This window comes from Aspergillus pseudodeflectus (assembly GCF_044049435.1).
Source record: "Aspergillus pseudodeflectus strain CBS 756.74 chromosome Unknown BJX68scaffold_13, whole genome shotgun sequence".
In the NCBI taxonomy this organism is placed as follows: domain Eukaryota; kingdom Fungi; phylum Ascomycota; class Eurotiomycetes; order Eurotiales; family Aspergillaceae; genus Aspergillus; species Aspergillus pseudodeflectus.
Window position 1 is genome coordinate 417,656 of NW_027263789.1, and position 22,786 is coordinate 440,441.

The following is a 22,786-nucleotide window of genomic DNA, read 5'->3' on the forward strand; positions in this document are numbered from 1 at the left end:
TCGACAACGAGTCCCTTTCGTCGAAAGGGACTGCGTCGCAACGATCGAAGATAACCTTGATCAGGCGCCGCACTTCTGCCAAAGGCAACTCATCAAGGATGTCTTTGACCCCTCGCGGACCACCCAGTATATCCCACCCACGCAGGCGGGGAGCTCTAGCCCAGTCACTCCCCCCGAAAAGACGGTGCCGGATAACTTTGGTAGCGGCTGTCCGGACACCGAGAGAAGTCGGATCGCGGAGTGCTTCCGTGGTGAAGGACTAATCTGGAGAGGTCAAGTCCTGGAATGTCCATGCTAACGACACATGCAGCCACACTTCGTATATGGAGTATGGGACTGCCTCTCTATGCACTCAGTCTAAGATGCATGTGTTGATAAAGGTGAGATTCTCGCGAGACGAGTCGGCGACTAGGAGAGAGCGAAGATGAGCAGAAAGAGCTTTAGGGTGCGCGAGTAGCGCCGCGGGGAGCTCCTTCATGTTGGGTCTTGGTCCGAGGACAGGCAAGTGTCCTGATGGCGATTATTGCGATTGGATTGTTTTCTTTGCTTGTGTCTAGGGATCAGGGCGTTAAGTACTTGGGATTTACGTTAAGTGGGGCAGATACTCCCTGCCCCGGCCCCCAGTTCCACGACGGGTCTGTGACTCACTTGGGGCTCAAGGATGACTCTCACAGACGCATCTGAGCCTCACTGGCCCTGAAAACCACGCTTCACGCAAGGATCTGGAGAAAGGTTACATCGTCGTAAGGACTAACTACTACTGGAAAGGTGAGTGGCTTTGTGTGTTTTTGCTTGACGGGAACTATATACTCAAGTGACGAGAACCTGATAAATACAAACCTCCTATTTTTCCACTTTTCTTGTAGTATTGTTTCTCTGTTAGGCTCCCTTTGTTTACCACAAATTAAATTATAGCACAAGCCTTGTTTAACCCCCGAAAAAAAACCATGTAGTAATTGCGGGAAGAGCAAAGGGCCATGAGCCCCAAGTCGTTAGGGATCTTATATAGAAAATAAATCATTCGGACTTCACCTCTCCTTTAGAAATCATTATGCTTGACTTTTTACTTGGGCTTGGTTGCTTAGTTATCTATCGTTATCACTCTATTTTCGAATTCTGCCTACTGGAAAAGCAGCCAGAACGAACCTAGAGATGGTAACAGCAGACCTAAGGCCACGCAACTCCAGCATCCCGCATCATCTCCGCCAACGGCAACTGGGGCGAATTCCCAGGAACGCCGGGCGGAAGCGCCCCCTCCTTCTTCAGCGTAGCATAAAGCAGCAGTTGAAACTCCCTCGCCGGAATCCCATCCCTTGTCCTCTTCGGGTATGTGAAATCTGCCGCCCGCTTCGCCCACTCGCGCCACGGCTGGGTCAGATCCGTCACGCGGAGATTCGGGTTCTTCTGCGCAATCTCATTCCACAAATAATCTAGCTCGACCTCCCAGTGCGCCGTGATCATTGCCTCACCTGTATCCCGGAGCTCGAGGAGCATCATGGCTTCGAGGTAGCGAGCGGGAACAGGCATTTTGACGGGATAGTCTTCTGGAGACCCAGGGCCGGTATGTGGACCGCGTCGGACCTGTAGGATGCGTCGATCGCTGGTTAGCATGTAGTAAGGGTCATTGGGGGACGGGACACCGAGGGTTGGGTCTGGGAATTTCCAGAAGAGGCGTGACTTGCGGTAGAGGAAGACGCCGCGGGTCATTTTGGGGGCTGTGACTGGGTATCGTAGGTCAGTGTGCCAGTGGTAAGCTGGGTAGGGGTGGTCGCGTTTGTGCCAGAATACTGTACAGGCATCGTGGCCTTGGGTGCATTGGGGGAATCTTGCCTTGTCGAGGGCCTCTGCTGCCTTTTCGATTAGATCGTCTGCGACGACGAATGCGTTGAACTGTATTCTTGTTAGCTAGCTGACAATCACGGATGGGATAAAGGGTGGTACACACGGGAACAGCAGTGAGAATGCCAATGACGGAGAGGAATGGCTCCGCCCAGATGAAGTTTGGGATTCCCTCATCGTCAAGAAGTTTCGCCACGAAGGAGTTCATCTTGGAGACTCCTTGATGCTGATACGGAAATGTAAGACCGGGCACAGTGGATCTGATGATGGGGCCATCATAGTTCATGCCGGTCGAATCCTCGGGGTCACTCTCTACGCTGTTAGCCTGAATCATCGTGTTGGACATTTTGAGGTTGACTAACAGGGATTGAGATTGGGCGTTGAGGGGAGAGTGATGAGGCACTGACTTTGATGGCCGACATGAACTATTTATAGACAAGGCCGGACAGATGGCGTTGCTTTGATATCTCGAGGACAACTACACTGGTATAATGGCCAAAGAGATTGTGTATCTCAAACAATGGCGAGCAAGCTTTATACCATTGACCTTAAGGTTTCACCTAGCAATCTAACAAAGGCTTGAAGTGGGTTCTTTTGAGAGTTAAGGCTTTCGGAGTGCTCCCGTCAAAGCAGACACATCTCAAACAATGGAAACAATGAGGTTGGTTTACCATCCCTCGCTCAGTCACCCAGCAGCTGTTCAGTTAAGCCTTCTCCTTCTCCTCATTTTCCCTCTCCTCACCTTTCGCCTTCGCCGGCGGAAAGTCTGGAAATCCATCCACAACAACGCCATTATCAACCCACTGCGAGATCCACCCAATCGTCATCCTACCCCAGATAAAGGAAACAATATTAGCCTCATTCTTCAGCCTAAGTAACCCCTACAACCTCTAACAAAGAGAAAAAGAGAAGGAGAGGGGGAACATACAAACTCCTCTTAACATCCGCAAAATTCTCATGATCACCAACAAGATGCTCCTTGTACCACGGATCGTCCTTGATGCGCTTGTAGTCCTCAACGCTGTGGAAGACTACCTGGCTGAAGCAGTCGTAGTCGGCGATGTTGACCATCTGGTGGTCCATTATTTGGTGCATTAGGTCGCGTGTGCGTTGGGGGTTGTGGATCTGTTTGATAATGAGAAAACAGTATTAGCCCTGCTGAATTATTCTCACTAGCTAAATGATATGGGAGGGCTGGGTAGATGGAGCGGTATGGGTGGAGGGATGGGACTTCAATTGTTTGGGAGACTTAATGTTAAGAAAGGCAACGGGCCATACCTGAGTCCACCGCAAAATCCCATACTTCACCAAAAGATCCTTGGTCAGCAGCGCCGAGACCTCGGTCATATGTTTCCGGTAGGCTTCCTCGTCCATGTCGGCCTTGCGATAGCCCAAAACAGTCAGGCAGAGGAGTCTGTCCTCTGGGGCTAGGTCGTTCTGGGCTGGGGTGCCGGGGAGGGACATTTTGCTTGCTGGTTTGACGAGGAAGTTCGCTTGTGAGTTGTTTCAAGGATGAGTGTTGTGTGATAAAGACTACTGGTAGGGCGGTACTCACTATTAGTATGTGCTTGCAAATGATCCGAATCCAAGACCCCGGTCAGCGACTGTTTCATCGGACAGTTTCACCCATTCAGCCGATTTCAGCTCGTTGTGGAACCAACTGGACTGGCTAAGCTGGATGTTGGAAGGGGCTTATCTGATACGCTGTATTCATTCTGCATTCTATAACTAGTATACTCAAATTCTAAACCGAACCAGAAAACAGGAACGCGCGACAGAACCCAGGTTACCCTAGCCCTGGGACATGACACTAGTCTAATTGTAGTATTCCAACAGCCAGCTTCTCAGATCTCCAATGGTCGGATACTCGAGGAACAAACTCCCCGTAACAGTGACGCCCAGCTCTTCTCGGAATTTCTCTGAGATGACCAGACTCATCAAACTGTCGACGCCGAGGTTGGCGAACGAGGCGTCGTCTGTCAGATCCGACAGCTCGAGCGCGGCCTCTTTGGCGATGAGGACGAGAGCTTTGGCGGCAACGCTGTTTGTCTCACCTGCATCTGCAGGAGCAGCTGATGTGCTGGTGGTGCTTTGCTCAATGGTTCCAGGAGCTGATGCAGGGATCGGGTTCGGAGCTGGGACCAGGGTAGGGGCTGGAGTTGACGCGGGGACCGAAGAAGCCACTGCAGGAATTGCCACGGGTGCAGGAGCTGCAGCCGCAGGCAGGAGCTGAAGCTGTGCTTTTGCTTTGGGTGCAGGCGTTGCAGACGCGGCAGCATGCGACACTGCTCCGGCCTCCTCAGGGGCAGTGAAGAAGCGGTTCAGCAGGATACGGGGGTAGCGGCGGAACTGGATACCACCGCACATGCCGATTATGACGCCGTCTTGCATAATGTAAACATCGCCGAAATAGACAGTAGGGTCTTCGTCGCTTTGGATCATCTTCACATACGAACGGTATTTGGCGCCCGCAACGAGAGGTTTGGCGAACTGTAGGGATCTCCAGCCTGGGGTGACGCAGTAATTGGCCTTTGTATCTATTGCATCCGATACGTTCATGATGAATCCTGCCAGATGCGCAACACTGTCGATAAAGTAGGGCGGGATGGTCCAGGTACCGCTCTTCTCGGTTGTAAGCTTGATGTCGGCAAAGGCCTCCAGCTCGTGCAGTACGACGGACTGCATTCCACGGTATTTTTCCGCGTAGTCCACGAGATTGTTGGCAAAGAGAAGGTATGCCATGTTGTGGTTGAAGCGGTTCGCTATGCCCTTCTCAGTGAGGCTTTCGAGGGCTTCGATTCGGCCCTGGACCAAGTGCGTGCTGGGGATCCATGACTTGAGCCATTCGGACGAGTCACCATAATAGATGTTGGCGCTTGCAAACGGCTCGTCTGCCGTGCCATCGTTGAGGACGTTCTGCCAAGTGAGCTCAGCCACATTTGTGTTGATGTCCGCCGTGGATATAGTGACCCGGATGTACTGCGGCTTTTTGGTGTTCTTTTGCGCAACGAGACCACGAAGAACCACGAGATTGGCCATGTTCATGTCCGGCGATTTGCCGCCCTTCGCTAGGCTTTTGTAGAGATACCCTCCCAAAGTAAATCCAATGTCGCCATGGATAGACTACCCACGTCAGTCGTAAATTTCTATAGCAGGTCTTACATTACTTACCGAAGTAATAACACCACACCCGTTCATCTTGTGTCCATGCGCAGCAGCCAGGAAGTCGGGCTGCATCATGTCCGACTGCATTACCACCTTGCCGCTTGAGCCGTCGAAGCTTTCATCAATAATTTGCTGAACTGTCGATGTCCTCAAGCCAGAAGGAACCGAGGGAACTATTGCCTGGGACTGCTGGGCCTTGAGCGGCTTCTCAGCGTCATAGAAAGTGTTGCCCTTGGTGAGTGCCCAGTCACCGTTGTACTGAATCCAGTACGTCTTGTCATTCCAGGCATATGTAGGTAGGTCCAAGAGGCGTAGACCTTTCTCGAATGGGCGCTGATACTCGTTCCATTCAATTGGGACACCCGCGCAGTGCAGTGCGGAAAGACTGGTTGTCAGCGTCGCATAGTTGTCTTCGCCCCTCTTTAAGGAAGGCACTGCCACGTTGACAGTGGGGAGAGTGGCGTTGACGAAGCCCATGCAGACGGGATGAGGTCCAATCTCGACCCAAGCAGTATCCTCGTCCACGGTTGACAAGTTCTGCGCCGCCTCCAATGCGGACAGGAAGTTGACCGTCTCGCGGGTAGCTCGCCGCATATATTTCGCATTAATGGTCTTGTCATCAAATATGACCTTCCCGAGTAATGGAGATATCACGGGCATGTTTGGTGGACGGAACAGTACTCCATTCTTAGCGGCCTCCTCGAAATCGTCAAGAATCGCGTCGGTTTGAGCTGAATGAAATGCAAACGCCACGTCAAGGCTGTAGCACCTAAATCCAGATGACTGAAGAGTCTCGGAGACAACCTCAATCTCCGCCCGAGACCCGCTTAGCACAGTCTCCTTCGGCCCGTTGATGCACGCGATTTCATAGCGCTTCCCTTGTAGGGGTTCTTCAATATCCGCGAGAGGAGCACGCACAGCCAGCATTTTATGGCTGCCAACCTGGCACTTCTCTTCTAGAAGCTGCGCTCTGCGGCCCACAAGGAAGAGTGCATCACTCGCGGAGAGAACACCTGCCACATGAAAAGCGGCATACTCTCCAAGACTGTGGCCCACAACGGCACTGGGCTTTACTCCCAGTGAGATCCAATATTTCGCAAGCGCAATCTCAACCGAAACGAGGGCAAGCTGTGTCACCACTGGAGAGTGAGCGTGATCCTGCGGGTAGCTGCCATCTAGTGCGGAAATAAAGGATGGGAAGCCCTGTCCTCGTGCGAGTGCGTCTAGGTGAAATATCTGAGATCTGAAGTATGGGGAGTTGTGGAACAACTCCAGGTTCATTGACTTGTGAGATGATCCCTGGCCTGTAAAGGCAAAGGCAAGCTGGGGTGGACCAGTTGCAGGGATGGGCTTGTGAGAGTCGACGTTCTGCAGATAGGATCCAAGCTTTTTCCTCACCTGCGCAATATCTGTAGCAACAACCGATGCGCGATGGTTGTGATGATAGCGTCGAGCGGTGGTAGTGTATGAGAGGTTGGGAAGCGAAGTGTCTGGGTTCGCTTCTAAATAAGCGATCAGGCGCTCGAGGTTCTTCTTGAAAGATACCTTGCTCTTCGCAGACACATTGACCACATGAGAGACGCGGGGGTCAACAAAGTCAGTCTCTCTGAGGGGTGGTTCCTCCAAAGCAACAGTCGTGTTTCCGCCAGCTGCGCTGAAGTTATTCACCACTGCATAGCGTTTCTTTCCTTCCACACGCGGCCACGGCACCTTCTGGTATGGAATATGTAGATTACGTTTGTCGAGATCCTTGGGAAACATGGGGTTGAGGCTGTTTTTGATACCGACGTGAGGCGGGATTGCATTCTTTTGGTACATCAGAAGCACCTTGAGAAGAGCAGTCACGCCAGCAACTGCCTCTCCGTGTCCAACATTGGCCTTGACAGCACCAATGTGAAGTGGCTGCTGCGCGTTGCGTCGTTTGGTGATTGGGGCGAACACATCCGTGATGGATGTGATCTCAACGGAGTCGCCAGCCTGTGTGCCAGTTCCATGCATCTCGACGAAACTAACATCCAGAGGGTCAATACCAGCCGAGCTTAGAACTTGACGAGAGAGATAAGCCTGAGCACCAGCATGCGGATGAGTGATTGATATGGCTTCAGCCGAGTGATTGGTCGCGGCTGCACAAATGATGCCGAGTATATTGTCGTTATCCGCTTCAGCGTCCTCGAGACGTTTCATGACAATTGAGCCCATACCATCCGCACGACAATATCCGTCTGCATTGACGTCCCATGTTTTACAGGCACCAGGCGTTTTGGAAAGGAAGTGTCCATGGCTGAGCCCTGCAAAAGCGTCCGAATTAGTAAGCACGTTCATGCCGCCGGCCACAACCATGTCGGTATCCCCATTCCAAAGAGAGGTACAGGCAGCCTATTTAGAACATTTGTCAGTTATATTGCGTTTGGAATAGACGATCTTACACACCTGAATGGTAGCCAAGCTAGATGAGCAAGCTGTATCGCAGCTGAAGCTCGGCCCGGAGAATTTGAAGAAGTAGTTGATCCTCCCAGGCCCAAAGGCACGACACCCCCCTGGGATAAAGTACGTGCTGATTTCCTGAGCTGTATTCACCTCGCGGTAGTCATCGCTTGCTTGCCCGTAAAATGTCCCGATACGATGAAGATTAGAGGCCGGTGTGCGATTAGCCACATATCCAGCTCGCTCCAGTGCCTCATACGCAGTGACGATAGCTAAGCGCTGCATCGGATCAGTCTGCTGGGCCTCACGAGGCGACATGTTGAAGAACGGGGCATCGAATAAGCCAGGCTCATCAATAAAACACCCATATGGCGTGTGACTCGTGTTCATCCTCTTCCCTGTGGGGTCAAAGTGCGAGTCGACATCAAACCTGTCAGCCGGAATTTTCCGGGCCACATCAAGCCCTTGCTCGAGCAGATCCCAGAACTTCTCAGTGTCAGTGGCTCCACCAGGCATACGACAGGACATGCCAATGATTGCGATCTTTGATTGCCTGGTTCCTCTGGGATGGGTCCCTGCGGGCGTTTCGTGAATCCATGGGACCAGCTCCTTCGTTGACGCCTCAAATCCTTGCAACTTGGATTTGAAAGCAGCCCGTAAATCATTTACTGGAATAGAGTTATGGAATACCAAGATCTCACAGTCGATAGCTGAGATTGTGTAGGCGTGATCAACGAGGCTCTGGACAACTCTCTCCCACACTATAGGGCGAGTGAGCAGTTCCAGGGTTATCTGCTCCAAAAGGTCTCGTGCTGTTGAAGCGGCGAATTGATGACCTGTAGAAGTTTGAAAGATGGAAATCTCCGGCTTATATTTCCGATCAACGAAGCCGATAGACGAAGTAGCGGTGATATCATGGGCATCTTGTTCGGTGTACAAATGCTTGGCATGACAGAGACCACCATACACGGGCAAACCCACAACCTTGTGGCGACGGAAGAACTCGGACAGCCGTAGGACTCTCTTGAGACGCGACGGAGGACCGCTTATGGTGACGGCTGACTCGCTCCATGAGCTGATGAAGATCTTGCTAGGCTCAGGAGTTCTCTATAATCCTGTTAGAACTGTTCCTCGTAGGTTTGATATGATATACTGAGGGGACTGACCTCTCTTGCGTGGATTGCGTCGAGTTCTGCTTGAACTTCTTCAAGTTTGGCACCTGGGACGACTGAAGCCCAAGTATCGGGAGAACCTGATGTATCTCGTGGTTCCAGGTTCTGGGAGACTTCATCGACCAGAGTTCCAAGACGGAAGGCGATACGAACGACCTCAGCGCCGGTTGCGGGAACGTCCGCCAATGTAGGGGCCAAGGCGACAGCAGCGCTGGCCAATAGCCCTATCCCTAGGCCGGCTACGTATGTGGATAGTGTGTGCAGGTCAAAGCCTTCAGGAACAATCTCGTAGTGACTATACAAGTAAGCAAAGTGTGCTTCTTAAAGTTCGAGTATGAGGATATGTGCAGTTGCCGTACCCTATCAGAGCCGATATCTCAAGGACGCAGAGAAGGACGCCTTCCATAGATCCAGAAAAGGGCCCTTTGCGAAGGTCTGGGTGGTCCACAAGACTCAAGACCGTCTCAAACGGCGGCACAAGGGCTTTCAAGGCTGCTGGCAAGTGGCGAACTTCATCTCGAACAGCAAGTGTCGCCTCATCGATAAAGCGAGCTAGGATGGGATGCCGTCTGTGTTTGCTATGATTGTGGAGGCGGCGGAACAACACTTGAAGATCGTCCTTGGGGAACTCGTTGCTGAAGTACAAAACCCTCATCTTCGAGTATTCTGCTGGTGACTCGGATTGAGGCGTGTATACGGACATCCTCAGCGGCACCGAATTTCCGAAGCGAAAAAAAAACGATAGAGCACAGTTTTGAACAGACCCCAGTAAAGATTGACGAAGATTGACGAAACGAATAAAACGGTTCCTAGGTAAAGAAAGGCTGGACTCTGTTGCACCGAGCGAGATTTATTGCGATCAGGGAATGCACATATTCAACGGCCAAGTGATAAAGCTCATACTCGGCCAATTTGGCCTGGGCGCCTTTCGGCGAAGACTACTCTGGACTCGTACTCGGAAAACAAGGTCCTGGGTCGGAGTCCACCCTGACGTGCGGCTGAGGTATGATTGAGAGTAATGCCGATGGGGGGTCGGACATGGCCAAAACTCTCTAATGTTTCAGCTCGGCTTGATATTTTGTATCGTGACCTCCCCTCCAAAGAGCTGAATATCTCCTATAGCCCAACGTGCTCTAATTCGGATTGAACATAATGGCAACCATGTCCCAGCCCCAGCAACACAAAGGCGGTTACAAGCAAATCAACAAGGCGCTCAACATATGCGCTTTTGAGGACTATCTTTCCGCTCAGCTGAAACACCTTCCTCACTTGGAAGACGTAGAGCAATTGAGCCCACGAGTCATCCGAGTTTTAGGGCAGAATGCCGGCAAGGTATGCTACCGCCGAGACTATATCCACCGTCCGGCTAACCATGGTTTTCACCAGTTCACACTGCAGGGGACGAACACCTACATCGTTGGAACCGGCTCCCAAAGACTGATTATCGACACCGCTCAAGGGATTCCCGAATGGGCAGACACCATTGAGTCCACTCTGGATGACCACTCTGTATCGCTATCACACGTCCTCCTTTCACACTGGCATGGTGACCACACCGGAGGGGTCCCCGATCTTCTGCGCCTCTACCCCGATCTTTCCGAAGCAATTTATAAGAATTCTCCCGGTAGTGACCAGCAGCCTATCGATGACGGTCAGATATTTCGGGTTGAGGGTGCAACAATCCGAGCGGTGCATGCTCCAGGACATTCCCACGACCACATGTGCTTTATTCTTGAGGAAGAAAATGCCATGTTTACTGGCGACAACGTTTTGGGTCACGGAACTAGCGCAGTCGAAGAGCTAGGCCTCTATATGGAGATGCTGCGTACATTGCAATCACACAATTGCGCTATTGGCTACCCAGCCCACGGTGACGTGATTCCCAATTTGCCGGCAAAAATAGCAGGTGAGCTGGCACAGAAAACGAGGCGCGAGAGACAAGTCCTCATGACTTTGGATCGGCTCAACAAAGAAATGCGACGTACAGGTCAAGGCAAAAGGGCAAGCGTCACAGTAAAAGAACTGGTGATCTTAATACATGGGGAAGGAATCGACGAGGAAGTTCGCAAGATGGCTCTGGAGCCGTTTATCGATGAGGTGCTGCGGAAGCTCGCTGAGGACGGCAAGGTAGCGTTTGAGATGCGAGGGGGCGTAAAACGATGGTTTGGCGTGGGATCCTTATGAGTTCAAGTTGGAATGTGTTTGTCAATTCTGTCTGAAGTGTTGACGCCAAGACTGGGGTATTTCCCCTTCTGGTTTTCTCACCAACACATCCATCCATCAGCTTTACACCACCTGGCGTTGATATTGTTCTATAAACTACTTTACTCTGCTGCCTATATCCTCTTCTATATGGTCCTATATTGTTGCCTATCCTCATCCTTCCGATTTTGATCTCACCCGTTGGCTGTGCTCAAAAACACTGCAGCTTTCCATGAAACTGGGTATGCAAGACCTCTGAATTGCTTCTGCCTAGTTACCCAGGACCTCTTAATGCATTTTTGGCCTGGGATTGCCGGACACTGATCTTCGGGCTCCGAAAAATGGGAGAGCAATAAGAACAAAATGGTCGCTGAGTTGAGTTCACTATTTTTGTACAAGAGGACGCAACTTGACCTGAATCAGAGGACTCTACTAGAATCTTCTAGGCAATTGTCTACGATGAGAGATTTCCCTCCTACCTCCTAGTCTACGTCTGAAATCCGCCTCCATCCATGGCACCCAACTTGAACCGAGGATTTCACAAATCAAGCGACCACTGGAAGATCTGACAACGCCCATGGTGGCTGAGACAATAACGCCTGAGACGTTGATCTCTATCGCCCATAGCTTGCAGCGCCCTTCAATATAGCCTGCCATAAGCCGTGAACCCCTTGGAGGTCGTTGGGAATAGCTTTAATCTTCGGTGCATTTCTTGATGGTCAACCAACCCACGAAGGACCGTTTCCAGTCATATTGCTCGAAAGTTACCCATAAAACCCCTTGAGACCAGAGGATCTATTGAGTGTCAACGACCGTTGTCTTGATCGGGGAGCGGCAAACGGGTCGGGTTCCGGGGACGAGTTGGGAGCCGGTTTACCTGGGTCCAATACAAGCCCAGCAGCATTTGTTACACCCCTCCCTTCCAAGAAAATATTATTCTTATCTTGGATACGAGTTGGGGCCTAGAGCTTGGGTAAGTCTTGACCTTTTTCTCGCTCTACAGTAATCATGGGCCAGATAAGCCTAGCCTAACAGCGAAAGGGGAGTTCACGGGCCTGCAGGTAAGTGCCACAACTTCAGTCTCAGCTGCATGATAACGGAAAGATCGATGGAGTTGAAAATAGACTTTGGCAATTGTCAGACTTACTGTTTCCTTGTTTACGAGGCATCTCACCGCCCCATCCGGCTGAATCCAAAGACAGCGATTTCGGCCAGGTTGCTGTTCCCCGGAGGCGGAACCCAGGCTAGGAATCAGCTCAGATCCAGGATACAGAGTGGTATACACCAATCGTGTTGAGTCATAAGCTGACGTCCAGCGGCTGGTTTGACGTCCGTACATGCCACTCATGCTCAGCTCGAGCTCTCGTAGCCAGCATTTGAATCCTTCATGCAGTTGTGCTTCGTCTTTTAAGCTTGAGAGCCCTCATTCCCTCGCACTAGAACTGTCCGATTGTCTTTCCCGGTGCTCACCATGGCATCATTATCCAACCCCGGTGTTGCCTCGATTCCCCCGACACCGACCATCAAGTTGCGTGGAAGCTGCCACGCATGTGCCCTTTCCAAGTTGAAATGCAGTCAGGACAAGCCCACTTGTGCACGGTGTACTAAGAGAGGAACAGCATGCCAGTATCTTGCCAGCAAGCGCGCCGGTCGTAAGCAGGGCAGTCGAACAGGCAGCAATAACCCTACCAAGTCTGTCAATCAGCCCAAGCCTAGCGATGAAGGCGACGACCGAAAGAACTTTGTGGCAGCCTCTACGCAACTTATGCATTACGCTCTTCAGCAGGACCGGAGTCTTGACTCCTATCGAGGACATCCGCATCATCAGCGTACACCAAGCTATCCAGATAGTGTCCCGAGCCTTCTCTCGTCTGCCGGCCCGACGACGCCGCTCACGTTCAGTCACTCTGATTTCGAGAGTTTTCTGTCTTCGCCTGTTTCGTTGTCAATGCTGGACGTCCCCGAAGTTGACTACTTTGCCGGCGCTGAAATCAACTTCAGAGACCTCAATGACTTTCCTGACCCTGCCGCATTTCTTACCCCGGAGGACTCGTTACCAATGCCTGAAGATAACCTCTCAAAGTCTTCTCCGGTGCCAGAGTCTCAAACATTGTCAACCGATATGCCGTCCTCGCCCCCTTCAATAGACCTATATACTCCCGCGAATATACTGCAGTGTTCATGCTTTTCTCGCTCTTTAGCTCTGCTCCGAGAATTATTTCCCAACCATACGGCCTGCTGCACCACTTCCAGTCAAAAAAACGAGTACTCCACGAATCCTCCACCAACAATTCAGCAAGTGATTACTCAAAACGAGAAGACAGTCACAGAAATTGGCCAAATATTGGACTGCTACTGCTCCCAGGATGGCTACACGCTCACTATCATTACCCTTACAGTGTTGAAAGTCCTTGCCTGGTACGGTGCTGTTGCCCAAGAGTCACGCGCAGCCGGCGAACAGCAAATACACGCTGAACAAATAGACAGAGCACCGGTGGTAATTGGCAGCTACCACCTCAACGGCGATGAGCAGAGTCGGATGGCTGCACAGCTGGTCCTCAGCGAACTGCATCGTGTGCAGCGGGTTGTGAACACACTCTCCGAGCGGCTCAAAAGTCAAGGCCTGCAAGAGAGCATGGGAGGAAGGCCAGATGGTACTTGCTTAGACGGACATGAGTCTGTCTTACCTGTTCATCTCTTGGACCAGCTGGCAGCCGATCTCAGGGCTCGACTACGCGGTCTGTCTGGTCAGATTGTTGATCGGTTACGTCGGAGTTGACCCTTTTCTCTTGATTGCCTGTGTTTTGATTGCCGACAACGACCTGCATATCTTGGATCATCAGATGAGTTGCTGATACCAATAAGAATCTAACCTACGGACCGCTTAGGCAAGGGTCATCTTCCAGTTCCAAGTTAACTGATCTGCAACTCTCGTTTCCAAAGCCCTGTCAAGAGATAGAACGAGTCGTTTTAGAACTGGACCGGTCTTGTATTAAATACTTGTATTCCTGACCTGGCATTCCCTGCTTACATACCACTGCCATATTATTGGTCTGTCATACCCAGCTTATCCCAGTTTGATGGCCAACGACTGCCAAAAAGTACCAAATCCTCAGCTCGCCCGGACCCCAATTTCGATGGCTTTCTACCCGGCTTCTCTCTTACATGCCGTTCCCCTGTATGTACTGCCTGCCCAAGCTCCTGGCTACCCAAGTCCGCTAGTTTCCATGACTCATTCCCATGAAATTCCGTTCCCTGCGTCTTACGTCAAAAACACCATTAGCTTTCACGTTGCTATGCTAGTGCGCATAGACCATGGGATTAGAACCGTTTGTTGTTTATATATAAAGTATATTATATTCCAATCATAACTTATCATTCCACCTCTAGCCGATAAGCTCGATGTTTCTGATAGAGCAATACCTGTTTTGTGCGGTAGCCCTAGACAACGGAATTGTAGCGCCTCGGAGAACCTACAGTAGAACTACAGTAGACAATGATAACAACCAAATTGTGCCTATTGCAGTGGATATCGTGTTGTCCATCCAGACATCGCTCTCGCTTTTAATCCCTCGACTATATAATTCCCGTACAGAATACGATTAGACCCATCAATATATAACGCCCTCATTGTAAGCAGTGTCACCACCTTTACACTGACAGTCCTCAAAGCAGTCCGACCGCTCATCACAAAATCGAACTATGTGCCACATAAAATTATCCTCGGTTTCACTTTACGCATTCTCCTTATACATCGCAAAGGTAGGCAGATTAATCGGCGTAGTGCCCCCAGCCCACAGTCCCGCACAACCCGCCCAATCTATACCATCATGTCAGCTTCCAACTCCAAGACCCAAGCAAGATAAAGATTGCAACTCAGAAGGAAAAAGTGGAAGGGAACATACACGACAAAAACGCCGTAACAAGCATAACCGCATACCCCGCGGTAAGCACATCATCACTCCCCTCCATGAACCCGACAGCGAGTAGGAGGAACCCCAAACTCAGCACGGCCAGATCGACAAAGAGCACCCACGATGAGCGTACCGCCGCAATCACATACAGCGTGTTGAGGATGAACCATGCCCACACGTAAATTGCAATGGCTTGGTTGAACTCGGGGCTTAGTGCGCCGGTTTCGGCGTCTGTGTAGGAGGCCAATATGCCTGTTCCGGGGATGTAGATCATTGCGTAGGAAAAGCTGAAGGCCGAGTAGGAGGCCCAGAGGGTTGCGCCGAACTATGTAAAGAGAGGAGGGGGTGGGTTAGTTAGGGCTTGAGTTGGTTGTGGAAGGGAGGGATGGGAAGGGGTGAAGGCATACGGTGTTTCCAGTGAAGAACTCCATAACTGCGGCTGTAAATTGGCCGAGGCCACCGAAGAAGATGAGGACTCCTAAAAAGACATTGGGAGTCTGGACGCCTCGGGCGTGGAGGCCGAGTGTTGCAACGAGGAAGATGCCTATCTATAATCAGCACTTAGACCAAGATCATGGGAATCGGGAAGGCGATACCAGTTGCAAACGACAACAACCCCAGTGGCGATGGGTTAGCGAATGTGCGATGCACAACAGGCAACCCTGGCTGGGAGCGATCGTTGACATGGCCTCCGGCCGTATACACGCGATTCAGGTGAGTAAACGATGGCCCAGATGGGCAGCCCTTCTCGACTAGATCAGCATGGTCTGCGCATTGAGTATTTTCGGACATGATGAGGGTGGAAAAGCAAAGAGATGGCTGAGCTCGATCGGAAAAAGGCTCGGTACGTAACAAGGTATACTCACAGTCTTATATTTCTCACTGCTAGCCCTGACCCCGGGGAGACTCCTTTACCCCATGGTTCACTTCGCTGCATGTAGATCACAAACCATGGAGCACAAATAAACTCTCGTCAAATCGGCGTCTCGCGCCGGTAATATAGAATCGGAGCTGACCTTGTAGAACTATGAATTCAGTTTGATCTTGGCAGGGCCAAGGAGAGACGGACATGGTTTAGGGGCTCGGGCCCGAAGCCCGATGGTACTTCCGAGGACGAGTCAGGCTCTTGGCTACAGTCTGAAGCAAGCTTTGTATGCGGGGATTCGAAGGGGCGAATGATCTAAATCTAGTGGAAACTCAAAATTTAGAGGGGGACTCTATGAAGCCGCAGGAAGACGCCTAGATAGCGCAAAGTACGGCAACACTCCGCACGATGCTGACGCCTCCCCGCATATGGGCCAGAACTGCTATGGCGATCAACATTGAGGCAAGCAATCAACTAGCCCTCAAACGCCGTGTCGAATCATGTAGTAGAAAGCCACTTTTCTTATTTCTCGGGAGACCGGCAGAGCAAACAGGATCCTTGAAATACCGAAAATTTGATTGGCTCAACTATGAAGTACGCGACAAGAGCCAAATAAAGCCCAATCTCAAGTAAACACCTTAGCCTGCTTCTGTAGCGTCAGGAATGTCTCCTTATCATGGCCAGGTATTATCTGACCCTTGGTAACCCGCATCAGCTGTTTCAATCGTTGGGTGCTCCTGAACCAAGCTGGATGGTCTCTTGCCAGCCATCCCTGGGGAATCCCATCCTTCCACTATTTACTAATTAGCGAGAGGTTCACCTGGCCGGCAGATACAAGGCAACTTACGTTCTCCATTACGTGGCAGTGGTCGCTAACAAAGAAAAACGTCCCTGTCTCGGGCATGTTGATCTGCATCCCAATCAGGCCATCTGTGTGGCCCGGTAGATGATGCAGGGTGATGCCTTGACAAAAGTCCATCGTCTGGTCGTTGAATGTTTTCCAGTTTCTGCTCCATTAGCAAATTCATGCAAATTCGGCTTGGGAGTCATACAATGAAAGCTTCAGATAGTGCTCCAGGTAAACCCCAGCGTCGGCTCCAGTCGCCACGGACCAAAAAGCCCCATTGAGCTCTCGCTCATGGACCCATATTTCGACATCCTTGTTGTCTAGGAACTCATCAAGGCCCCCTGCATGGTCGAGATGCAGATGTCCAATGATGATCTTCCTGATATCCTCAATCCTGTTGCCGGTGGCTTCTACAGCAGCGCGAAGCTCATGCTGCGGCTCGTATTTGATACGAGCAAAAATGTCAGAAACAACAGGGCCCCAAATCTCAGGGTAGTCTTTCCCGCAGCCAGTCTCCCAAAGTATCAAGCCCTCGTGTGGGTGTTCAATCAAAATGCAGTACATGGGAAGCTCGCGTCGTTTGTTGACAAATGATTTGTTCTCGGTGCTTTTCAGACTTGAGTTGCTGCCTCTAACCACAAAAGCTTCGTCGCACTCCAACCAGCCGACTTCCAGGATGTGGAATTTGGTGCCTTTAGGGCAGACATTGGACACGGCGTTGGGGACGGCGCCTCGTTCAAGTTGGCTCTGAATTGCTGCCATGATGGGTAGTTTACTTGGATGAAAAACACGTAATTCACCGAGTCGTTGCAAAGAAGAGAGAAGTGGTAAAAGTTGAGTAAATCCGAAGAGCTGAAATGACATGAAGTTGATGAAATTGGTGCAGTTTCCTGAGGTATAAATGTTCTCTGGGGGAGCTTTCCCCCTCCATCCACGGAAGGTGCCAAAGTCCCCGGGTTGAATTGCAGAACAATCGCCATCTATGGTCCACCTAGTTCAGAGCTCCACGAGTTACTCCACTTGTTGACGAGACAAGCGTTCGAGGCAAAGATACCCCAATATCCACTTTTTTGGGGAAATTCGGTGCGCCACCCTAGATTCGGCCTGTGGGGTTTCAGGGCAGTGTGCACTGAGCTGAAGTGTTATCAACCAACGGGGAGCTTGCGCTGTCTGCCTACTTTGAGTCGCCTACTCGGATTGGTAATCCTGCTTGATCCCCCTCAGCGGTTACTTGCCTGGAGTGAGGCGTGCGCCTAGCTGTCTTAAGGATCTGCCGGACACAGAATACTCGCACAGTGTTACCCCAGAAGAACGAACACTTCTCAATTCTGAGATTCTTCTGTGTGTACTCCTGACTCTAAATTTCCCAATGGCGTCCTCAAGCCTATCCCAGCTTAAGCGGAAAGACCTCTTCAGCAAAGGGGATACATCGCAGAAAAATGGGTCGACTCCGCCAGCTCTGCCACGTTCGATGTCACCAACCCCGCGACGATCGAGACTATCGCCACGCTGCCAGAAATTACCGCCGCCGACACCGAAGTCGCAATCGCTGCCGCCCATGAAGCTTCCAGGCATAGAAAAAGACAACAGGACGACAGCGAGCAGGCTGGCTCCGGCGATGGTACAATCTCTGCCTGGAACACATTGACGACCTCGCTCTGATTCTGACTCTGGAGAACGGCAAGCCACTCGCAGAAGCAAAAGGCGAGGTCACCTACGCTGCCTCCTTCCTCAACTGGTTTGCCGGAGAAGCGGAGCGGACACATGGGGAAGTTGTCCCCGCCGCAAATCCCAACCAGCGGATCCTGACGATCAAGCAGCCACTCGGGGTTGCGGCTTGCATTGCACCATGGAATTTCCCCATCGCAATGATCACGCGCAAGGTCGGTGCGGCTTTAGCCGCTGGTTGTACCACTCTATGGAAACCAGCTGGCGAGACGCCCCTCAGCGCTCTCGCACAAGCCGTTCTCGCTCAAGAAGCGGGCTTTCCCAAGGGTGCAATCAATGTTATCACTACACTGAACAATGCAGCAGATATCGGAGTAGCATTATCAAGTCAAAACTCGTGCGCAAGCCCAGTTTCACTGGATCGACCAGAGTCGGAAAACTCCTAGCAAAACAATGTAGTCAAAACTTGACCAAACTCTCTCTTGAACTGGGCGGCCACAGTCCCTTTATCGTGTTTGATGATGCGAAGATTGAAACTGCTGTGGAAGCCTGTCTCCTCGCCAAATTCCGCAACTCGGGACAAATGTGCGTTACGGCAAATAGGATTTTCGTACAGGAGGGCATCTACGACAAGTTCACAGCCGCCTTGGTCGACAGAATCAAAACATTGAAGGTTGGTAACGGCATCGATAGTGGCGTAGCTATCGGCCCTCTTACGCATGATCGGGCGGTTGAAAAGGCCATCAGCCATATCAATGGTGCGTACATCCTTCGCTGAGCGACAGACAATAGGTAATGGTTTCTACTTCTAGACGCAAAGGCGAATGGAGCCTCTATCCTCCTCGGAGGATCCGCATGCCAGCCTGACAATCTACAAGGATACTCTGTTCTGAGCGGCATGTCGACAAAGTCCCTCACAACCCGCGAAGAAGACTTCGCTCCCATCGTTGCTCTATACCCATTCAAAACTGAAGAGGAAGTGGCTACACAAGCTAACGACTGCGACGTCGGTCTGGGAAGCTTCATCGTGACGGAATCGATGCCTCGCATTTGGAGGGTTGCCGAAGGCCTCGAGGTTGGCATGTTGGTGTAAACTTGGGAATTCTGAGTGCCTGCGAGAGTCCGTTTGGAGGTAAGATTTGTACCTGGTTGTTGTGATACATGACTGACGAGATCTAGGGGCCAAGGAGTCCAGCTGGGTATGGGAGAGAAGGCGGGAGACATGGAATTGACGAGTACCTTACGACTAAGAGTATTTTGATGAATGTTATGGGTTAAATTTTTGATATATGAGAGGCCATTTAGTTTTCAACCTTTCCCTTTCTCTGCTTGCACCGTACGTGGAAATACAATCTCAGGTGGACACGGTCATCCTCCTTGTTGGAAATCCTACTTCGTGGTAGTCAAATCTCATCCACATCCCATAAAGCCGCAGCACACATCATAACCTCGTGGGCAATCTAGCCCACCCCCTCATAGCGAGTTATCGAGCGGAGCTACATTATACGATGCTAGCTCAATAGCGAACAGCCAACCTTACCACCCATGCATCCTGAATATTCCCGCCTCACTACCCATCTATAGCTCCCTATGATATAGTTCGGATGCACACGGTCAGAACCCTTGAGTCAAAACCTACAGACCCCTCTCGCGCACCGAGTCATCGTTATTCCAAATAATCAAACAACCAAATAATTGACAATGAGTGGACCACTTGGCATCAGGGCGTATTAGGCGTCCACAGTACATCACATCACAGTAGGACTAGTGGTAGCTTTCCCCGCAGCCGGCGCCGGCGGGGATGGGCGATTGCCCCGAAACTCTATTTTTGGTAAATAACAAGAAAAAAAAAACTACAAATCAGATGTGATAGGAGGTAATGAGGCCTTTAACCCAAGTCGCCCGTTGCTGGAATTATTACGGCAATCAGGCCTCGCTCGGTAAGTACTCTGTAACTATGGAGGAGTAGACGTTTAAGTCGGCCTATCCATTGTACAGCCGTTTAGTATACCCCGGGTTTATGGGCCGAGAGTGGTGTTTGATGGAGAAGAAGAGAGGGGTCGAAGCGGGGGCCTGTCATACTGACCCTTTCTTCGTTGAGTTGCACGAGCTAGCAGGGAGATATTAAACTGGACACTCTTCTCTCCTTGTCTACCTAAGTCCAAAGTCCCCAACTTTATCTCTTCTTGCTCTGCTTATCATTTTCGCTAGCTTAATTCTTAATCCACAATTGCTACTCCGGAGTAAGCCCTCCGCAAACATGCCTCCCGCTACGATGCGCGCCGTGGTCTTCAAGGCCCCTTATGAGGTGAGTGTCCCTCTCTTACTTGCGGGGTAACAGAGGAATTCGAAACTGACTTCTTCAAGGTCGCAGTCGAAGACAGACCGTATCCCAAGCTCCAACACCCTACCGATGCTATTCTCAAGGTGTCATCGACCGCTCTGTGCGTGAGTCTCGCTCACGATTTCCCTGCTATTCGCATACGTACTAACACAACGCGTACATCCATGTAGGGCTCCGACCTACACTTTTACCGCGGCCACTTGAAGTGCCCTGGCGATTTTATCGCTGGACACGAGTTTGTCGGTACCATAATAGAGAAGGGTGATGCTGTGACGGAATTCCAGTTGGGCGAGCAGGTTGTTGTGCCGTTCTACACGGCCTGCCAGGAATGCTACTACTGTGTCCGCGGGCAGGCGAGCCGATGCGCCAAGGGCGAGCTCTTTGGAAACTCGGTGCCCGCGAATACAATTGATGGCGGGCAGGCGGAGTATGTTAGGGTTCCGTTGGCGCAGACTACCTTGGTCCGGACGCCAAAGGGCACGTTTCCCCACCTCTGCATTTGGGTCAACAGTCGGTCAGAGAGTGTTAGCTGACCATGTTAAAGGCGTTCCCGAAGCCCTCCTTGTGCTCATGGCCGACATTTTCCCGACTGGCTTCTTCGCAGCCTCTCGCTTTCTCAAGGACCTTTCTCCCCGCGATCAGACGGAGTACACAACGGTCGTTATAGGTTGCGGGCCTGTTGGCCTCTGCACGATCGCCTCGGCGCTCACTATGGTGAAAACTGTTTACGCGATTGACTCCGTCCCCGAGCGCCTAGCCGAGGCCGAGAAGCTCGGTGCCATCGCCATCAACCTGAACGACGATCCCGTGTCGAAAATCAAGGCTGCCTCAGGCGGCCGCGGCGCTGATGTCGTTATGGAAGTCGTCGGTCATGCGGATGCATTCATGCTAGCGTTCGATATGATCCGGCCGTGGGGACAAATTAGTTCAATTGGCGTGCATACCGAGCAAATCCCGCTCAATGGGCTGATGTGCTATGGGAAGAATGTGACAATGGCATTTGGGAGATGTCCGGTACGCAGTGTGTTTGATGATGCGTTGAAGTTGTTCCAAGAGGTGCATCCCAAGCTGGCGTTCTTGGGTGGTGAGGTTCGGTCGCTAGAGAATGCGCCGCAGGCGTATAAAGACTTTGAGTCGAGGAAGACGCATAAGGTTGTTTTCAAGTTTGATTCTTAGGGTTTGGTGTGGTTCGGCTGGGGTTTCCGGGGTTATGAGTAACGTATCAAATATGAAGCGTGAGACTTGAAAGCAGTTTGATTCTGCAAGGCTCTTTTGCTCTTATTACAACTAATTATCAGCGCAGTATCTAGGATAGAAGGGAATCGTTTTTGGCATAACCAAATACTCCGTGATACTTCGGACTTCGGGGCAACGGATGATCGTCACTTGATCTACAGTGCTGCGGGGACTTTGGATCCACCGGGCCATCTCAAGAGTGGGACTTGGGGTTGAATTCGGGGTTTCGGGGTCAACGCGCGAGGTCAATTTCCTGGGACATTGTCTGATATGCGTAAATTGTCCGCAAGATAGAGATCTTAGGAAAGATAACATCTTGCAGGGTCGGCATAAATGGCTTCAGGACGGTAGATATTCCCTACCGAGTTGGCTGGGTGTTGGGAGTTTGCCGCGATTGAGAGGGGTTGTAGTGGTCGAAAGTCGGGGTTCAAGGCTTAACCTTCTCGGAACAGACCAGGAGAAATGTAAATGTTGTCAAACTGGCTGATAGATGTATCGATGAGATCTGAGGATATCGGCGATTTCGGTGTAAATAGTGAGCCTTTGGTGTAAAATGACCTCGGTAGGGTGCGGTATATTCTGGCGGTTTTCACGGTGACGAGTAAAAACAAGATCAACGCAAGTAAACCTGAGAGACTGGGACGGATTGTCGACGAACGAGTCGAATACATTGCTGGTTGGCTCTGTAGATTGCCATTGGAATAGCTTCACAATTGCCGAATCCGGTCGAACAGTTTCCGGGACTAGCGCAGTAATGTAATCGGACCTAGCCTCGGTATATTTTCGAACAACTAGGATCAGAATATAAGCATAACGCCCGCATCGGGTGATTAGGCTGTTGCAGCGCTTACTGTGCGTATTGCTTGCGCTCTCAGATGTCGGACTACCGCCCGATGTCGCTCGGGGTTGGAAGTAGGTCTAGTGAAACCGAGAGAGCTGTTTCTTCGAGTACCCCTCTCATTCGCAATAATAGAAGGCTGCATAATATAGCAGCAGACGCGGTCTCATTCGGCCACTCTGGGTCGCCCAGGAATATCCCGAGTAACCTGCAGGTTGAATACCGTTGAACTTTAAATATATTTCATCTTACTTTAAAAAGGACGCTGGGCA

At 51.1% G+C, this 22,786-nt stretch overlaps 9 protein-coding genes across 9 annotated transcripts; 4 read left to right on the forward strand and 5 right to left on the reverse strand.

Moving 5' to 3' along the window:
- Positions 1 to 1,167: 1,167 nt before the first annotated feature.
- On the reverse strand, positions 1,168 to 2,185 carry BJX68DRAFT_265119 (uncharacterized protein; the record flags this gene model as incomplete). The annotated part of the gene is made up of 2 exons (XM_071045170.1): positions 1,168 to 1,890; positions 1,946 to 2,185. The coding sequence occupies 2 exons, from the start codon at positions 2,183 to 2,185 to the stop codon at positions 1,168 to 1,170; spliced, it is 963 nt and encodes a 320-aa protein (XP_070901021.1).
- A 358-nt stretch (positions 2,186 to 2,543) lies between these two features.
- tpcK (decarboxylase tpcK) lies at positions 2,544 to 3,303 on the reverse strand (the record flags this gene model as incomplete). The annotated part of the gene is made up of 3 exons (XM_071045171.1): positions 2,544 to 2,667; positions 2,768 to 2,964; positions 3,118 to 3,303. The coding sequence occupies 3 exons, from the start codon at positions 3,301 to 3,303 to the stop codon at positions 2,544 to 2,546; spliced, it is 507 nt and encodes a 168-aa protein (XP_070901022.1).
- A 351-nt stretch (positions 3,304 to 3,654) lies between these two features.
- Positions 3,655 to 9,303, reverse strand: tpcC (non-reducing polyketide synthase tpcC; the record flags this gene model as incomplete). Its single annotated transcript, XM_071047724.1, has 5 exons — positions 3,655 to 4,962; positions 5,011 to 7,380; positions 7,435 to 8,535; positions 8,595 to 8,895; positions 8,960 to 9,303. The coding sequence occupies 5 exons, from the start codon at positions 9,301 to 9,303 to the stop codon at positions 3,655 to 3,657; spliced, it is 5,424 nt and encodes a 1,807-aa protein (XP_070901023.1).
- Positions 9,304 to 9,761: 458 nt separating this feature from the next.
- tpcB (metallo-beta-lactamase type thioesterase tpcB) lies at positions 9,762 to 11,132 on the forward strand (the record flags this gene model as incomplete). Its single annotated transcript, XM_071047725.1, has 2 exons — positions 9,762 to 9,932; positions 9,987 to 11,132. 2 exons carry the CDS (start codon positions 9,762 to 9,764, stop codon positions 10,782 to 10,784), a joined length of 969 nt encoding a protein of 322 aa, XP_070901024.1. The 3' UTR covers positions 10,785 to 11,132.
- A 1,141-nt stretch (positions 11,133 to 12,273) lies between these two features.
- On the forward strand, positions 12,274 to 13,581 carry BJX68DRAFT_265123 (aflatoxin regulatory protein-domain-containing protein; the record flags this gene model as incomplete). The annotated part of the gene is made up of 1 exon (XM_071045172.1): positions 12,274 to 13,581. One exon carries the CDS (start codon positions 12,274 to 12,276, stop codon positions 13,579 to 13,581), a length of 1,308 nt encoding a protein of 435 aa, XP_070901025.1.
- Positions 13,582 to 14,536: 955 nt separating this feature from the next.
- Positions 14,537 to 15,508, reverse strand: BJX68DRAFT_265124 (acetate uptake transporter family protein; the record flags this gene model as incomplete). The annotated part of the gene is made up of 4 exons (XM_071045173.1): positions 14,537 to 14,622; positions 14,708 to 15,041; positions 15,124 to 15,260; positions 15,313 to 15,508. The coding sequence occupies 4 exons, from the start codon at positions 15,506 to 15,508 to the stop codon at positions 14,537 to 14,539; spliced, it is 753 nt and encodes a 250-aa protein (XP_070901026.1).
- Positions 15,509 to 15,879: 371 nt separating this feature from the next.
- Positions 15,880 to 17,190, reverse strand: BJX68DRAFT_274781 (N-acyl homoserine lactonase family protein; the record flags this gene model as incomplete). The annotated part of the gene is made up of 3 exons (XM_071047726.1): positions 15,880 to 16,374; positions 16,429 to 16,588; positions 16,634 to 17,190. 3 exons carry the CDS (start codon positions 17,188 to 17,190, stop codon positions 16,207 to 16,209), a joined length of 885 nt encoding a protein of 294 aa, XP_070901027.1. The 3' UTR covers positions 15,880 to 16,206.
- A 100-nt stretch (positions 17,191 to 17,290) lies between these two features.
- Positions 17,291 to 19,374, forward strand: BJX68DRAFT_254219 (NAD-dependent succinate-semialdehyde dehydrogenase; the record flags this gene model as incomplete). The annotated part of the gene is made up of 7 exons (XM_071042859.1): positions 17,291 to 17,323; positions 17,845 to 17,967; positions 18,006 to 18,470; positions 18,503 to 18,854; positions 18,909 to 19,183; positions 19,216 to 19,228; positions 19,292 to 19,374. The coding sequence occupies 7 exons, from the start codon at positions 17,291 to 17,293 to the stop codon at positions 19,372 to 19,374; spliced, it is 1,344 nt and encodes a 447-aa protein (XP_070901028.1).
- Positions 19,375 to 20,371: 997 nt separating this feature from the next.
- On the forward strand, positions 20,372 to 21,616 carry BJX68DRAFT_254220 (alcohol dehydrogenase family protein; the record flags this gene model as incomplete). The annotated part of the gene is made up of 4 exons (XM_071042860.1): positions 20,372 to 20,404; positions 20,464 to 20,544; positions 20,611 to 20,917; positions 20,985 to 21,616. 4 exons carry the CDS (start codon positions 20,372 to 20,374, stop codon positions 21,614 to 21,616), a joined length of 1,053 nt encoding a protein of 350 aa, XP_070901029.1.
- Between the last annotated feature and the right edge of the window lie 1,170 nt (positions 21,617 to 22,786).